The sequence below is a fragment of the Nelumbo nucifera genome, chromosome 5 (assembly GCF_055504915.1).
Source record: "Nelumbo nucifera cultivar China Antique chromosome 5, China Antique-T2T, whole genome shotgun sequence".
Taxonomy (NCBI): Eukaryota; Viridiplantae; Streptophyta; class Magnoliopsida; order Proteales; family Nelumbonaceae; genus Nelumbo; species Nelumbo nucifera.
Window position 1 is genome coordinate 22,120,897 of NC_142653.1, and position 13,059 is coordinate 22,133,955.

The 13,059-nt window shown below is 38.0% G+C and overlaps 1 protein-coding gene across 2 annotated transcripts in view; it reads right to left on the reverse strand.

Annotated features, from left to right (window-relative positions):
- LOC104595755 (Phospholipid/glycerol acyltransferase family protein) overlaps positions 1 to 13,059 on the reverse strand; it is a 34,389-nt gene that overhangs the window by 17,340 nt on the left and 3,990 nt on the right. For both annotated transcript variants that reach the window (XM_010256629.3, XM_010256628.3), the window contains exons 4-6: positions 7,914 to 7,978; positions 7,398 to 7,466; positions 96 to 229 (exon numbers count right to left, since the gene is read on the reverse strand). In XM_010256629.3, coding sequence (XP_010254931.1) covers positions 96 to 229; positions 7,398 to 7,466; positions 7,914 to 7,978 — 268 coding nt within the window. The remainder of the gene's footprint in view (positions 1 to 95; positions 230 to 7,397; positions 7,467 to 7,913; positions 7,979 to 13,059) is intronic.

The following is a 13,059-nucleotide window of genomic DNA, read 5'->3' on the forward strand; positions in this document are numbered from 1 at the left end:
CATCCAGCCTTGTTCCACTGTATAATAGAAATCAGATATAAAAGTTTAGAAACATTTATATGACATGAAGTATGAATGGCTCAATGGCTGCATACCCCAGATATGGAGTCCCAAGCTGGACTGAGTCTCTTGTATGGATATCTTAAGATCACTGGAAGCACTGGGGCCTTTGATAAAAAGGCACCAGTCTTGAACGGGAGGAGAAAGTCCCCATTTGTGGTTGTGCCCTCTGTAGTCAATAACAAATTATCAATCAACAAGTGACAAATGATAATGCAGAAAAGCACCTGTCTGGAAAGTGAACAATGATCTAACTCTGAAAAATAGAAGGCAGAAAGAAGTTTAAATGCTTAACAATTAACATCTTGAAATGGTGATACTCAAGTTTCAACTAGCAATATTTGGTAGCACTATATTGCCTACTCCCCTGTCCCTTTAATTAGATCTTTTGTTTGGTTTACCTTAAAAGTAACAAGAGCAGGAAAGCTACATCATTGAGCATATTATAATAATTGATTTATGTAAAACATGATTAAAAACTTAGAAGAGAAACGTACAGATTTAACAAGTTCAGAATCGGATAAAATGCACAAGCATGTATTAACAAGGGCTGTCACACAAAATTCAAAAATCTAAGCAGAAAGGCTCTGATCCCCTGTCAAACAGTTTAAACAACCCATATGAACAAATAATGAAAAGATAGTGTAAAGCATTAAATACCTCTTTTTGTACCATAATGCTGAGAAAGGAAAAAAAAAAGTTGGCTCTATTAGGTAAGTGGTTGTGAAGGTTTCCATTAGAAAAAGAAAGTTCTGAGCTAAGATAGTAGTTAGTATTCATGGGCTTGCAAATAATGGATGGGACTCTGGGATTTTGGCTAGGACTACAAGAGCATCACCTTGGAAAGCAATCCAAGCTATCCTGCCCTTGTTTTCACCCTGGATCAGGTATGACTTGCACTCATAAAATCTTATCAAGTTTTGGGAACAGGTTTGGGTTGAGGGTTCTCCTTTGAAAGACCCATTTCCAGCCCTATTTGCTACCTCTAACTTTAAAATAAACCTATTTCCACTTTCCTTGTACTCTCTGACTCAAATTCTGGGTTTGGATGGAACTTGGGTTTGAGAAGAGCTATCACGGACACAGAGTTGGACAGTATTTTGACTCTCTTGAGCATCCTTGATGGGGTTTTCTTGGAACCCACAAAGCTAGATAGCAGAATTTGGACCCCTCTCCTTCAAGTTCTTTCACTTGTGCTTCCTTCTTTAAAGCCCTAATTCAACCGATTATCCCTTTTGGGTTGTCATTCCCTATTAAACAAGTTTGGTGTCAGCCTATCCCACCAAAGGTTGAGAGTTTTTGTTGGGAAGCTTTCTTGGAAAGAATCAACAAAGGAAATTTGCTTCAAAGAAAGAGACCCAACAGATGTTTATCTCCTCATTGGTGTGTTCTTTGTAAAGCTGATGGTTAGTCTGGTTGCCACTTACTAGTATCCTACCAATTTGCAAAAAATAAAAAATAAAAAATATTTGGGAATGGTTTACTTCTTTGTTTGGGTGCAGGTGGAAGTGGAATCCCCCACTAAATGTGCGAAGCTTGTTTACTTCCTCTTCCTTCAACTGGCCAACGAAAAGAGGAAAGATTATGTGGAGATATGTACAGGTTGTTGTTTGCTGGACTATATGGGAAGAAAGAAACTCAAGGATTTTTACAGACAAGGAGAGAAGATTAGAAATTGTGCTAGAAGTGATCCATGTAAAGGTGATACATTGGCTGAAATCACTGGAATTGTTCACAGAATTTTCACTGGATGATTTGCTAAGAAAATGGAAAGAAATTGCTAGTTCAGACCCAGTTAAGAAGACCTCAAGTCCTTTATGGAACCCCTCCACAGGGCTTTATTAAGCTGAATTTTGATGGTAATAAAATCCAGGGACTTCTGGTATTGGGGGAGTACTATGGAATGAGAAAGGAATGTAATAGCTATCTTCTCTGGCCCAATCAGAGTGGAAGACTCTCTTTGGGCTGAGGTACTAGCAGCTTTGGAAAGGGGTAAAAAGAGCTAAAGACCTGAATATTAATAAGCTGGTTATAGAAGGAGATTCTGAGATTGTAGTGGGCTGGTTAAAGGAAGACAAGTCTAGGCTCTAGAACTACAGCAATGAAAAGAGAAGGTTTAAGTGGCTGACTAAGGACATTTAAGTAAAAATGCACATGGGTAAAGAGAAGTGCTAATTCTTTCACAGATGGGTTAGCTAGGCAAGGGGTGAATAGGGATTCTGTTTTCTGGGCTCAGTTGTAATTGTTTTTTTTTTCTTCCTTTTGGGTGTTTTTCGACATCCTTGGGAAGTTGATGTAGTTTAGCTCCCCTCCCATGTAATTTAAGTTTATTCTATTAACAAAAATTCCTGTTATTGATAAAAAAAATAAGGATGATTATCGTGACTCAACTCAGCTCAGCCTTAATTCCAACTATTTGGGGTCAGTTACAGGAAAGCTGTCCTTTTTTATTTGTACTTACAGGAAAGCTGTCCTGCCATTTTGTTCTATAAAGAGCCAAAGCTCAAGATAGGTAGTCATATTGGATTTGGTTAAATGTATATAATATCTGCTGCTAACTTGACAGTTGACACAGCGCTCCTTTATCCAGGCTTGGGGCCAAAAAATATGATATAAGAATGTTTATCATGACATGGATCAATTAACAAAAGAAAATTAAGCAGCATGGTTTGCAAATATTGTTAAGATTTTGCAAAATCTCCCCATTGCACTAGGGATCAATACATAATATTCATAGAGCATTCTTTTTTTCTTCACATCCCAATATATCAGGGATATTTCAAATGCCATTGATAAACTAAACATCTAAGATTTAAATTTTAGAACATTGTTGAATCATTGGAAATTTTTGGAAACCTTTTCTAAAAAGAACAAATGGGGATTTTGTGATTGGATAACTGGCTTACCATTATGAATATGATTCACTTACTAAACCATTATAATTCAAAAAAAAAATAAAAAAAAAAAGGCAAACAACTAGAAAACAGGATTCTCAATCTAATCAAAACATATAATAACAAAAAAAGATAGAAATCAAAATGGCAAGTAAATGAAATATGTATAGAAGAGATGGCTAAAAGTCTAAAAGGGAGATAGATGCCTATTTAAGTTTCTTAATCTACCCTTATTTGATATATGCACTTGTTTGCTACAGGTTTTTTTTGAAAAAAAAAGGTAATTTTATTCAAGAACCACAACAAGCTTGTAGAGCAGGCTTCCACACTTGGAACCAAGGCTCCACAGGCTACAAGACACATCAGTTGCTCCACAAGTTTACATTTTGCAATAAGCCACCCCCCAGACTGATAAGAGAACTCCTTAGAAGCAGAAACCCAAAACCGAATTTTACCTATAGCTAAGCTAAGAAGCTCATCCTCTACCCTTCTCATATTGTGGAACACCCTCCTATTCCTCTCAGCCCACAAGGTCCACAGTCCACACAATATCAACAGGAATCATCTCCCGCATGAACTTACCCTTCCTACTCAAACCCTGGATTGGCCAAGCAAGAAGCACCTCACCTCATTTAGAAACCTAGATATCACCCAGTTCAGATTAGCAGTCCTTAAGAAGTGGACCCAAAGGCCACATGCTACCTTACAGTGGACAAGTAAATGATTAACACTTTCTGCATCCAGTCGACAGCCTGCAGGAACTATCCTGAAACTGTAAGCCTCTTCTAAGAAAGCTGTCCTTTGATAACACACCCCCAATTAGTGCCAACCACAACAGGAAACTGACCTTGGAAGGAACCAGGTGCCACCAATTCAACTTTCTGGGAAACAAGGAGTTTCTGGGAGCTCTCAAGTTCCTTTCATAGGATCTGACAGTAAACACATAGTTGCCTTCCCACTTCCAACACCACCCATCCTCCTGCCCTGCTTCAATAGTTATGTTTCCTCAACAATTGCAACAAGTCAAGCACCCCTTCCAGTTCCCAATCATGCATAATTCTCCTAAAATTTAGAGACCAAACCACTCCCAACCGTGCCTATTTCTCCTAATAATCCATTAATTTTTGTTACCAAATTCCATGCTTTTATTAATTGTCCCTACTCCCTAATTTCTTCAGAGTTTCCAAATATCTTATCAAAATTTGCGCAATATCCTCAAAGTTCCCCATGTTTGCATGTTAAAATGCCCAATAGTATAAAAATAGCAAACCATGCTAACAAAACAACTTTTCTGGAGATGGGAGGACTGCCAACTGCAGCATATACAGTGATGTCAAGTGATTCATTCAATGTAAGGGGTTTCCAATACAGAGATGGAAATCATGGGATAAGGCTTCCCCATGGCAGGAGAGTATGTTAGGTGCACGACTCCCATTTTTTATTGGAAACGGTAACTTCATTAAAGCAAATTAAATATATATATATATATCATGTACAAATGTCAGCCCCTCAAATAGGGTGCTAAACCCATGATAATCCTTATTACAATTCTGCCCAGAACAGATTCTCCCTCATTGTCCCCTGTTTAGCTAAAGTATCAGCTAGGTCATTAGCTGACCTTCTAGTCCACTTGAAAGAAGCCCCAGTTTCCCTTGTTATGTTGAGGATTTCCTATATGGTGTGTCTATATATCCAAGCCCCCAAACAACCCAACTTCAGCCAATCAATGAGCAGTTTAGAGTCTCCTTCTATCTCTATTTAGTGTAGCCCCATCTGTTTGGCATATCTTACACCTTGAAGCAAAGTCATCACCTCCGCCCTCAAAGAGTCACCTACTCCTATTGGTCCTGAATACATAGTGACAATTTTACTATCTCCATCTCGGAATACTCCCCCAATACCTGTTAGCCCCTGAAATAGGTGCATGATATAGTGATGCAATTTTCTCCTTACTCTTATAAATAAAGAAATTGGTCTGCCTTAAAACCAGGACTAATGATATCTATTCTAGGCAGTAAATTGGACATCAATCCATAATTTCCAAAACCTTGACGAAACCCTAGTCAACAAGGTGAATTTTAAGTTACTCAAAAAATTGATCAGTTTCATTTTTTTTTTTTTTGTGGGTGAGGTGGGTTGGGGATAGGGAACATCCCAGCACCCTATATCCAGCCTCACCTTTGACCTTCCTGCACTATTTCCAGAAACAAATGAAGATAACAACAGACACCCAAACTCAACAAACATAGAATCAAAATAAATACAAAACTGAAACTGAGCCCCCAAAATCACCAAAAAGAGACTCCGAACTCACTGACCCTCAAGAATCATATGCTGCCCTTTGACCTCACTGACCCTCTCCATACACTGCCCTTTGACCTCCAAATACAACCCCCTCAAAAGGTCCTAACAAATCATGAGCGCACTCACTCAACATTGCCTTAGGTTGCAGTAGGACCCTCTGTACTTCTTTACCCTTTTTTTGGGTCCAATCCCAAATAATCCCCCTTTCAATCTGGTAAAAACTTTTGAAACAAGAACAGTCTGACAATTCTTCTAACTTCTAAATCTTTTAACTAGATTTGGGAGATTCTCATGAGCCTTTGAAACCTTAGAATTTTCATTAATCCTTCTAAAACCACTTTTTTTTTCAAAAATCTGTTCTGCCACCAACTCACCAGCCTCTTTAAGACCATCTCCACCTATTCCAACAGGCTTCAGATAATTGTTTTCAACATCATTTATTTCATTGCCACTATTCTTAGTATAAGCCAGTTCCTCTTTGCCCTTCTCTTTCGTAGGCATGCAATATTTTTCCTCCAACCTCCTAAAAGTTTTCCTTGCATACTCCTCCCCCCCCCCCAATAAATCTTGATCCCAATATTTTGCTCACCTCCACCTCTTTGTTTACCACCATCTCAAAATCAATAGATCATCCCATTTCACGAGTTTCATCAATGACAATTTCCTCCTCATTTGATCTCTGAGCTTCATTGGTTTGAACTTCTTCCACCTTATTTTCCTGCATCGATTTGGTCCTATACCCCTCCTTTTCCTTCTAAAAACTTTTGTGCAAGAAACCTCACACCCTTCTTTCTCTCTATTTTCTCTCCCTCCTTTATCAAATTCTTTCTCAACCTCCTGTTCCTCTGGACAGATCTCACCAGTTACCATTACCCTTTTCCTCCCCATCTCTTTCTTTTGATGCCCCAACTAAACCACCTTCAACCCTTTTCTGTTTTCCACCCCTATCTACACCACCATCAGTATTTCTCTTCTCACCCCCACCAAATACCTCCTTCTCACTCCCTTGTCTATTTCTTCCCTCCCCAAAACATTCATGAGCTTACCATTTGAATCATTCTCATCTGCTAGAGCCAACCCCCTCTCTTCCCCTCCTCTTTCCACCCTCTTCTTATCTTCTTCATGAGCCTATTCAGATTGGGATTAAGAGGATGAATCGTGTGGAAGTCCACAAGAGCAGTAGTTTTGTGGACTGTTTGGGAAGAAAGGAACAAAGCTGGACAAAGGAGGCAATGATTGACAGCATATCTGTGAAGGTGGTGTATTAGATCAAAACTATGGAAGACCAAAGACTTCAAAATATTCTCAGCAGATGAGAATTTAAGAAACTGGAATGAAATTGCAGCTTCCTCAACTTGTAGGAGAATACCCCAGCAGTCATGAGATCCACCAAGTAGCAACATTATCAAATTGTAGTATTGTACTTTGATGGAAATTCAATTGGCAATCTAGGACCTTCAGGGATAGGAGGTGTCTCTCATTGATGATAAAGGACATATGCGGGCACTGTCCAATTGGATAGATATTCCTTAAGGGAAGAGATAACATCTGTACTTCATTGATTGAGATTAGCCAAGCAATAGAAGTATAGAACTATAGGAAGATTGAGGTGGAAGGAGATTCACAACTTGTGAGTTGGCTGAACACTAATAGCCAAGGAGATTGGATTTATAGGCAAGTGCTGAGGGAGATTAGATGGATAGCAAGGGAAACTGTTCAGATGGGTGAGAAGATCGGCTAATTGTTATGCTGACACGTTAGCCAAACAAGGGATCAATAGGGAGCAAATTTTTCTGGGCATCAACATAATGTAATGTATTGTGATTTGGGTTAGGTATCCCTCCAGCAGCCGGCCTATATTAAGGGTTGCTTGGCATAGTGTAACAATTATTTCTGTTTTAATAAAGTTCCTATGTTAACAATCAAAACATATCAATTTAAGTAATTCAAAATTTATCTTACATACATGTAAAATACTAAAAATACAAGTTTTATAATAAACGAAACTTCTCAAGATCAAAGTAATTGATAAAAAGAATAGCAGGCATTATGTGAAGCACTAATGTATAATGTATTATTTAGCAAAACCCAAGCAGGGCACCGCACAACTATACAGATGTACTAGGATACAAGGATAACCTGGAAAAAGCATCATCATTGGAGCAAATTTATTCTGATGGGCTTTCTGAACTCTGTCTGTCACAACCCCTGCAAGCAAAAATACATACTTTTTAAGCATAAAAGACATTGCAAAAACTATTCATAAATAATAATAATAATAATAATAATAAACTATTACTTCCTATAAAGATCTCATTGTTTTTTGTCTTTTTACAATGGATGGCCTGGTATCATTTTTCATGCTGTCAGATAAGCCCTGAGATTGCATGAATTTGTGGCCCTCTACCAGGTTTATACTGTTTAGCAATCATTAACTTATGGTTGTTACCACCTATAAGGTTACAATATATTTGTCAAGTACAAAACTATTGAAGTTCTTCCATTACTTAGTAGGTTCCATACCTTCTTCCTCTTTCAATAAGTATCAAAGAAATTATTGCAATACTTATCAGGAAAAAATAAATGTCAAGTTGACAATAGTTACAACAATAATAATAATTGTGTTTGTATGTGTACATATCTAAATTAATTTACCTGAAACACCCTTAAAGTCAGATGATTTTGACTCCCGCTGGACATAGACACAACCAAGGCATTTGCTGTGGTTGGAACATGGAAAGAAAAAAGAAATCCTATTAGGCTCCATATTGTCAAATATTGCATACAAATATTCATCAAGTAACAAAGCTTGCGAATGAAATAGTCTAGAAAAACGATACAAGTTAGAAATATACATTTCTGGATGGATAGTTTAGTTTCATTCCAGGCGTAGAACTAAAAACCATCTATTTTCCTATCTCATATTCTTTTCCTCTTATTATCAACGACTCTCAATCAAAGCATTTTATAAATGGTAAGATGAAAACAAAGGGGAACTCCTGCACTTCAGGAGTTCAAAAACAAGGGACACTAAAACGGCATAAGCTGGTTCTTAACAAGAAAAAGAAAATGCAACTAACCTCCTCGATAAAATCCCTGGCCTGGTACTCCCCCCCCCCCAAAAAAAAAATAAAAAAAAAAAAAACATTTCTTACCACTCCTATTGTTAGTGCATCAGCTATGCCATTAGCTGTCCTAGAGATCCACATGAATGGGCTGCTCAGGCTACTTGCCAAGGCCTTCTCTCCATGATGTCTTAGGGTCCAAGGGCCCTCAATGTTGACAAGTCTCCAGCCAATGGCCATGCTACAGTCCCCTTCAATATCCAAGTTATTCTAACCAGCAAGGCAAGTTTAAGATCTTAGTGATGAAAAGAAGAAGTTCAGTTCTTAAGGAACTCCCTTCCCCTAGTGGCCCCAAGTAACTCACAATGATGGCTCCAATCCATTACCATTCTAAAAATACCTTCTACAACAGATGACCCCGAATTGCCTAATGAGCACCCATCAGAATTGAGATTTATCCTCCCATTCTCAGGTGGAGAGGCCTGAATGATGGATGGAGTATATAGGTCATAACCACCTCCACCTGCCATCCCCTAATGATGGAGTACATTGATAGTTTGATACTACCTTCAATTCCTCCCCTGTGGAGACCCAATGGCTTGCTGTTGATACATTAACCACATTATCTTTATTAAAAAAATCATGAGGTTTCTTTTATATCCCACTCACCATAAAATTGCTGCAATAGTAAACCTCCACATAACTTTACCTCTTTTTTATCAGAGAGGGAGAAACTGCCCAAAAAGAGCTCCAAGATATTTCCTGGTGGAGACCAGCAAGTACCAAAAAGAGGGACACAGTGGTTCCATATGGTCAATATAAACAAAATATCTTTAAATGATCCATTTCACGTGTATTGCCTCATGGAGCTATTGCTTGGTGCTGTGGTAAAATCTTTGGCTGACAGCTAAAAGTGTGATAATGGGGGTTAAAGTCTGAGAATGGCTATTTCATGCTAATATGCTGGAGGTTAGGTCCTTATCCAGTCCACCGCTCCCAATCCCTCAGATTGCAGGACCAGCATTGAGTAATGACCGTTTTCTGTATTGTATTCCCACAATGGAACATGAGCATGAGGAAAGGTTCATTTTGCAACTTAGAAAAGTCCAGTCAGGTAGAAAACAAATTTTAAACAATGCTTAGAGCATGGACAGTATTGGTGCAAAAAAAATTAAGTAGATTTCTCTCATGACACAATTCACCCAATTAAACTAGTAACTGAGTTTTTATAATTTGGGTAGCCCCAAATCAAGATGTCTTATAGACATTCCCTTAATTACATCTCTGCTAGAGGCAAAGACAACCTTTTGGTTCTAACTTAGAAGTGCAAATGAACAGAGTAGACTAAAAATATTCTAACTGCAGAATTTCCTATTGAAATTTCTGGTCTATATTCTCTCTTTAGTTTGAGGGAGAAAACACGAGTATATAGATGAAATGATGAATAATATTTTTATGTATACTAGTTCAAGATAGGGCCCCAAACCTGGCTTCAAATTTAACTACAAGAAGTTGCTATACCAAAATCTCAACGAGAACAAAGAACCATGAAAAAGAATATTCCTTGACATTTCCACACAATAATATCAAAAAGTTAATTAACATAGGGTCTTCTGAAAGCAGATATGTGGTAGGCTGATCTATGGTGAAATAAGACTTGGATAGGTTTTCAGTTTAAACCAGCTGAGAGAAGCCGGTCTTGTTTAATAATTTAAATGCTCAAATTTCTTGAAAGCAACTAGATGTTAGAAAGAAAAAGAGAAGCAAGACAACATGCATATGTAATAGAGAATAGTTCCAGCGAGGAGAAAACATAGAATAGAGAAGAGGAGGCGGAGGAAGAAGACAAGAGTAGTTCTGCAGGCATGGGGTGTCATAACTTACAAGGTACCAAAAACACAAACCTCAATTCAATTCCACATTCCAACTCTCAATCAATTACAACAGGATCTACTTAGAGATTGAAATCCATCTACCAGCCAGCGTTACAGCATATTTCTAAAAAAAATAGTAACTAATGAAGGACTAAATGCTAAATTAAGCTTATTCCTATGTATCTAATTACTTGGCATTAATGAAACTAATGAAGAATTAAATACATAATTAAGCATATGGAAAAAATGCCCTAGAAACAAGATGTTTTAAAATACGTAGGAATAAAATATAGTACATGACAGGTAAATTTAGTAATAATAGGAGTGTAAATCAGGATAGACTTAGGATTGGAGAGCAAGAGATAATTCAATGTGACTATTTCTAGTACTTTGGTTCAATAATTCATAACAAGGGAGAGATTGAGGAGGATGTCACCCAGAGAATTAGAGCAGGTTGGGCAAACCATAGGGGTGCATCTGGTCTTTTGTGTGATAAGAGAATATCACTTAAATTAAAAGGAAAATTATATAAAAAAAAAAAGTTGTAAGGCCAGCTATGTTGTATGGAGCATAGTGTTGGACAGTCAAGAAGCAACATGTTCAGAAAATAAGTGTGGCAGAAATGCACATGCTAAGATGGATGAGTGGAAAAACTATAAAGGATAGGATTAGGAATGAAGCCATCCATAGAAACCTAGTAGCATCTCCAATAAGTGATAAAATGAGAGAGAGTAGACTAAGATGGTTTGGTCACGTGCATAGAAGACCACCAATAGCTCCAGTTAGAAGAAGTGATTTGTTACGAGTGGAAGGGGCTAGAAGAGCTAGTGGTAGACCAAAAAGGGCATGGGTAGAAGTAGTCAGAAATGTTTAAGCAGTAATAATTTAACAGTGGATATGGCTATAAATAGAATGGATTGGCGAAACAGGATTCATGTAGCTGACCCCATCTAGTTGGAATAAGGCATGGATATGATAATTATTTGGCACTTAAATTACAATCATCTACCCAACTGAAATTATCTAGTGACACCAAAATCAAGTCAAACTATTAAGTTCAACACCAAAACTTAAGACATGAGAAACATGTTACGGCCTCAATGTTTTTTTGATAATTTTTGTCTTTTTAATAAATGTGATAACCTCAAAGGTTTATACAAGACACATTCAACTAATTTAACTCCTTAAGACCAATTCAACTTATTCTAATGACAACTGCCAATCAGGTAATTTTTCCATAAAACTAAAATTGACAGAAAATGAAAAATCCAAAAATTAGGAAACTACCACTTGAGGAGGATTGAGAGAAATATGATTTATTTCTCCATGGTTCTTTTTTTTTCCCAATGTCTGCATCAGAGAGAGAGAGAGAGAGAGAGAGAGACCTGCTTTAACTTTTCAGTTAAAAATCCTAGAAAATTAAATGCTTCTTCACTCTACCAGTTGCCAATGAGAGTTTGAAAGCTTGAGAGTGCTCTTACTCTTGTTTCTTTCTGTCTAAACACAAATAGCAAATAGAATTCGGAATAATTTCCTATAAGATATACCATTCATCTATAGACCTAATCTACCGTTCATCTATGTTTGCTTGCTATGCACAGTTGGACACTCTGTCTTTTAATGTGACGATCATGCTTAGTTATTCCCACCCAATAATACTTAACCATGTTCCACGATATACTTAAACATGGAATCTCAAAATTTTTAAAATAATGAGTAAAATCACCTAAATGGTCAGTCCCATAAGAACAAACAAAGAATTGGAGCCAGCACCACAAATAACTAATTAGTGCAAGTAAATGCACAGCTCAAACCAACTTGATAGACATAACAACCATGAAAGGAACATAGAATAGAAATTAGAAACTATCAGCAATCAATATTTGACACAAGATCAATAAAACATTACTGAAAATCCCAGTGAAGATTAGGTGATAATCCCAAGAGAGAGAGTTTCTGGAACCCGGTGATGGAAAGGTTTGAAAAAAGATTGGTATCCTGGAAAAAGAATTACCTCTCTCTTGGCGGGAGAATTACATTAATTAAGGCCACGCTTGCTAACTTACCCATCTTCTTCATGTCGGTGTTTAAAATCCCAGTGAAGATTGCTAACAGATTAGAGAAGTTAATGAGAGATTTCCTGTGGGAGCCAGGAGAAGAGAAGAGGGATCATAGAGTTAGCTGGGAAATAGTGTGCAGGAGTAAGTCGTGTGGTGGTTTAGGGCTTGGGAGTATTAAGAGAAGGAATATGACTCTGCTGGGGAAGTGGTTGTGGAGGTTTCCTATGGAGAAGGAGAAGCTATGGGCTAGAAGAGTGGCAAGTATTCATGGGTTGGAGCACAACGGATGGGACGCTGGAATCAGAGCTAGGATCACAAGCAACTCTCCTTGGAAAGCCATTCATGACCTGCTTCCAGTTTTCATTCCTAATATTAGGTATGACTTGAATTCCGGTAACTCCATAAAATTTTGGGAACAAACCTGGGTGGGGAGCGCCCCTCTAAAGGATCAGTTTCCGTCTTTGTACGCTCTTTCTGATTTGAAAAATGAGTCGATCTCGTCTTTCACCACCCTGTCCTCTTCCACTTCTGGGATTGAGTGGAACTTGGGTCTAAGAAGGGATTTGAGGGATTCAGACTTCGACTGTATTTCGAGCCTTCTTGCACTTCTTGATAACGTTGTCTTAGACCCCACTAGGGCGGATTCTAGAATTTGGACACCTAACCCCAATGGCATTTTCTCTTGTGCTTCGTTCTTCAAAGTCTTAAGTCAGTCCACCAGTCCTACTCTGTCCCCTTTTCCCGTTGGTGAGGTTTGGTGCAGAGCTATACCTCCTAGGGTTGGTAGTTTTTGTTGGGAAGC